At 48.2% G+C, this 5,068-nt stretch overlaps 1 protein-coding gene across 1 annotated transcript; it reads right to left on the reverse strand.

Annotated features, from left to right (window-relative positions):
* Nucleotides 1-1,139: 1,139 nt before the first annotated feature.
* On the reverse strand, nucleotides 1,140-3,830 carry LOC128731057 (carbonic anhydrase 2). Its single transcript, XM_053824152.1, has 5 exons — nucleotides 3,392-3,830; nucleotides 2,149-2,367; nucleotides 1,902-2,055; nucleotides 1,468-1,822; nucleotides 1,140-1,375 (listed from the first exon to the last, which is right to left on the reverse strand). Exons 1-5 carry the CDS (start codon nucleotides 3,447-3,449, stop codon nucleotides 1,214-1,216), a joined length of 948 nt encoding a protein of 315 aa, XP_053680127.1. The 5' UTR covers nucleotides 3,450-3,830; the 3' UTR covers nucleotides 1,140-1,213.
* Nucleotides 3,831-5,068: the final 1,238 nt, after the last annotated feature.

The raw sequence follows: 5,068 nt of genomic DNA on the forward strand, positions 1-5,068 counted from the left end.
CGACTGCCAAACTGTGCAAACAGAACTGCCGGAGTGGCTTGTAGGGAAGAATAGTTCCACCCAAAATACAAGAACTTGTCGCACAATCAAAGCTACTGACGCTAATGGAGAACAATGTCGGTTGCTATTCTTGGGCTGCGGGGAGATGGATAACTTCGATCAGTTCGTTGATAGAACTGTCATTAAGCAGGAAGTTTTTGATGAAGTGGCTGATGATCCTATGAATGATGAAAAATTTGGCCACGCGAGCAATCAAGCTGGATATGCGGAATTCCCGTTGCGTGCCGAGGGTCGTTTGCCTGTCAAAGAGGAACCCGGTATAGCTTCTTCCTCGAAAATCTCATCCGAAGCCAAAGACGATGTTAAAGAGAAGCTTCGAGAGATAGATAGAAAATACATTGAAATACCGGTGCTCAGTAATAGGGCGTCAACAAGTACGACTAAAACCCGTCGAAAGCAATGCATTGCAGCATTTTGCCATACAGCACCGTCCATCTTTCCCGGCCCTGTGTGGAAAAATGTGGATCGTTCACCAAAAGCCGAAAATGAGCAAAATCTTCCTCTTTCAACACATTCAGAAGTTAGATGCAGTGAAAGAACTCGCAAAAAAACACTGGTTAAGGATGAAGAGCACTTGATCAAAGCGTTACAGCAACCTGATATGGATCAACGTAGTGACCTAGATGTGAAACGTGCAGTTCCCAACAAACGGAAGTACACGAGAAAAGCACATTTCTCAAGAACTGCGCAAGTGTTAGAACAGTTAAATCCCTCGACACTCGCTGAAAATGTCCCTAAAAAACGCTGACGATCTTTGTTAAGAAGTCGTGCTGCGATAGACATATATATGAAGTATGTTTAATTTATATTGTAATTCCATTACTTTAATGCAGATAGCGGAACGATTCTTGAGTCAGATAGCAAACGATTACGAATTGCCCGAGACGCCCATTTCGATAAGATGCGCAGGTATACGGATGTTATCTGACTGAGACAGAGATATTGTAATGTAAATCCCGGATATTCTTAGTTTAGCATTGTAAAAATAAATTGCCATTTGGCATTTGTCGAGCTTCTATAACAATAATATCTCTTAAAGGCGTCACTTTTAGTACATTTTATTATCTTTACCTCCCAACCACTGTCCGGACGATGGCACATTGTAATCGATTAGTGGGTATCTATTAGAAAAGACGTGACATCGCACCACGTCCTAGTACACCCAGTCCCACTTGCTATGGTGCAGCGCGTCCTCAAAAACGTCCAGCGAAGTAAAGCGAGGGTTTATCTTGCGCACGAAAATGCGCCGATTCCCGATCGGTTGGAGCGCTCGATAGTTGTCAACCATCGGTGACCCATGTACGCCGGTGTCAAGCTGCAAATGGGCGTTGAAAGCGAAATTTAAAAAAATGTCAAGTTTTCAAGTCCCCCAAACAGCATTTTCTTCTCCCACGTTGCTCATTTTACCGTGCGAAACCGTTTCATCTGGTTAACGGAAAGCTCGAGCAGATCGGGAAAAAGGACCCACGTGACGGCTTCGGAGCAGGGCGGCGTCGTCAGCGAGCCCTTGTACGTGTAGAACCGCGTCAGGTCGATGCCTTCGATGAGGGATTGCAGCGTGAAGGTGTGATTGAGCTGAATCGTCTGATCGTAGTCGATGATGTGCCCAAACGAGCGTACCAACGTGTTAATGCCGGGCTCATCCTTCTCGGTCACCTGGTAGAAAAAGCCCAGCACCGTAAGACCGTCGGAATAGCCGAGTGCTTCGGCGACACTTTTGTACTTTCGATTCCGATGGATGATGTGCATCTCGAGCGGGTATCTGTAATGGGATGGGAAACAGAATATTCATGAATAACGACGCGCCCATTCGCCTGATGCCACAAACCAGACTCGCTCACCTGACATCGTTAAGGACATGTTCCGCCCCACGACTGTTTTTATCGCCCCAGTGAAAGTGCAACCCTTCCAGTTCGTACTCGTTCTGCAGCTTACCACCGAAGATGTACGGATGCTTGCCCTTCGTGGGGTCCGTTTTCGGAATCGCGAGGGACACTACAACGCGCGTGTAGAGACAGAAAGAGAGACACGAAAGAGTTCAGTTGTCGATTGTGTAATCCAGATCACGCCGTTTGCAGCACTACCCACCGGAATGGCCATTGTTGTGTACGGTGATCGGTCCCGGGAGCAAGTTGTTGTAACCGACCAGTTCGATCGCCGGCATGTAGATCGAATCCGCCCGGTGGCTGCTGATCGCGATCGGCGACTGGTGCTTGCCGGCACAGCTCTGGTGTGCCTTGGACCAACGGCGCTGATCCGGTTTCGAGTAGCCGAACCGGTGTCCATGGACACCGTTGCCGGGTGGACCTGCGCGGGCAGAGCGAAAGGAAACAGACGCGAATCTTCTTAGCGAAATAATATTGAACGTTTCATTTAGCACACGCGGGCATCCTGGCAGCGAAACACCCCCCCCCCCCCATCGAACGGGTCACAGAAATGTTAAATGATTCGAGCGCGAAAAGCGAGGTCGAAATATGCGAACCACGTCGCGGACAGCGCAATTGCGCCGAGCTTTAACAACAATCGTGATCAATCGCTTCGCTCGTAGTTTTGTGGTTTTATGTAGCTTTATGGGGGCGACCGTCTTGACTAGCTAATAATAGTGGCTTTACGAGGTTAGTGTTAATTGAACGTTCACGGAAACACCAACCAAACGAGCCGAAGTTCATTTTACCTGATCGAATTCGATTATGCGCGCCCTTCATTGATAAAATGGCGTATCATTGTAAAAAACACCTATGGCACACCCGAATGTAAAATTTGCAATATAGTTGCAATCAAATTATATTAATTAAACACTTCGCACGTAAGATACACATGTTAGTATCAGTCAACATACTCAGCCGAGAATGGAGCGGTGGTGGTAAGAAATAAAAAGTGCATACTGCTGTTCTTGTCGAGATAGTGTAATGTAGCGTGTAATGCACTTCGCTGCCCGACAAACAATGGCAGTTCGCGTTGGCTAGACTATGTCGCCCGTAAAACAACTCCGCGTACACGTGAGCCAACGTCAGAGATAAACCACGGGTGAATTCCGTCGATCTTTTCGCGACACTAAGGCTCTGCGCTTGCCACACTTATGGTGGTAACATATAAGTATGCCGAGGGAGGCCTCTGCGCTTCAAGAGCTAACAGGTGAACAGGGAAGGTGTGCTCGCTCGGATATCAACTGTCTAATAAACAGCCAATACCTTGCCCGTTGTGGCACCACCGAGTGTGCAGTTTGAGGTCGCATTGAGTCTTCGCAGCGTCCCAACAAACGAGAGCGTTCGCGCTATCTCAAGTGGTGCCCTCTTCCAGCCAGGATTAATGTCTTTAAATCGCAGCTTACCGCCGATTAGCAGCACAAACAGCAACACGGAAAACACTGGAAACGACAACGGCAGCATGACGGAACGGACCAGGAGGTGAACACAGGGATATCCCACAGTTGTTTCGCGACCGGCTTGGCGGATTCACACTCGCGAATACGAGTCACTTGCGTTTGCAAACCGCGCGAATGTCGATGAACGCGATCGAACGACAATTGTCGAAGGATTTCCCACGAGGATTACGTGCCACACACACAATGCGACCGTTCGTTTGCTCGACTGGCGAAGGACTGCCGTGATCGCGAACCGGCGATCGGCGAACGTGCTTTCGCGCGAGAAAAGTCCGTGCTAGCGGGCGTCGTTGGCGTGGGGAAGATCGATCGTGCGACACGTGGCCTTCTCACGAGCGATCCGTGGGGATGTTGCTTGTTGCCGCTCGTTGCGAACTGCCACCAAAAATCCCACCAGCCAACAGAAAAAGCTCACAGAACAGAAGCTTCCCGCGTTGACAGATGCAAGGCACACGACACACTACACGACGCGCTCTGTCTCTCGCGCTGCTGCTGCTGGGCTGTCCGTCTCGACCGATTCCCGACCGCCAACTGGTACCTACGGTCCGGTGCTGATAGTGTTTTATAGAATCTTGCGTCGCCCTTCGGACACAGAACCAAACCCCCGGTGGTGGTGCGTATTCGAGGAATTTTTGGATTCGATTCCTTTTCTGCCCTTCCAGAAGCGCGCGAGGTGGGATGTCCATAAAATTTTCCGCGACAAATCCACCTCTTTTCGAATGCGACAGACAGCGTCCAGCGTAAACCGGCCAAAATCTCGCCAGACGGTGACGGTGAGATCCTCTAAACGGTGAAGCAATAGCACACGCGCAGCACATTGTTAACGATAGCGTACGGTTTGGAAGGGTCCGTTTTCCGGGCTCGGGCCTGATTTGGGCGAATTTTTGACTATTAATTGCTAAACGTGAGCTGCCTACAAGCGCCCTGTTCTCTGCAAGCGAAATCGAATAGTCTGCTGTGTGACCGTGGCGATATGGGTATATTTTAATTACCATTCGCGTTTGACGGAGTGCTGAGAGGCACATAAATCAACTGTCTGGTGTATCACGTAAACGCCCATCCTCCCGTGCCCTGTAAGGAGATGAGCCCTCTTGACTTGAGTGTTAAGTTATCTTCCCGATATTGTTCAATTCTTACGAAAACTGTCTGGTTTGCTAGGCTCAAAAACCTAAAAGACTGATTTCAATGTAATGTAATTTATTCCAAGATATGCGACCATACAAATTCAACCCGGATAGTTTTAGCCACATTATGGGACAGATAAATCTCGGATAGACGTTGAAAGATTACATCCAGAGAATCGCCTCGGAAGCAATAAGACGCTTTTAAATCCACGAACTAAACGAATGATGCGAGAGTAACCAGTTAGCACAAAAAATAGTTCATTGTAATAGGCTCAAATTTAAATCCACCTGACCATATCTAGATCGTTCTGTTTCTCCTGGATATGTTTCGTGTGTTCACGAGAAATCTGGTTTAGTCCACATTTTCGAATCCGATAAATTTGAATTAACGATATCTGCGTTAAATGCTGCCACCGCATACTAAAGGGCCTTCTGACATTCTAAGGCACACAATGTCACATTATTGATTCTATCTTCTGTTGCTGCTGGGCTATTAGCTTGT

Source organism: Anopheles nili, chromosome 2, assembly GCF_943737925.1.
Source record: "Anopheles nili chromosome 2, idAnoNiliSN_F5_01, whole genome shotgun sequence".
In the NCBI taxonomy this organism is placed as follows: Eukaryota; Metazoa; Arthropoda; class Insecta; order Diptera; family Culicidae; genus Anopheles; species Anopheles nili.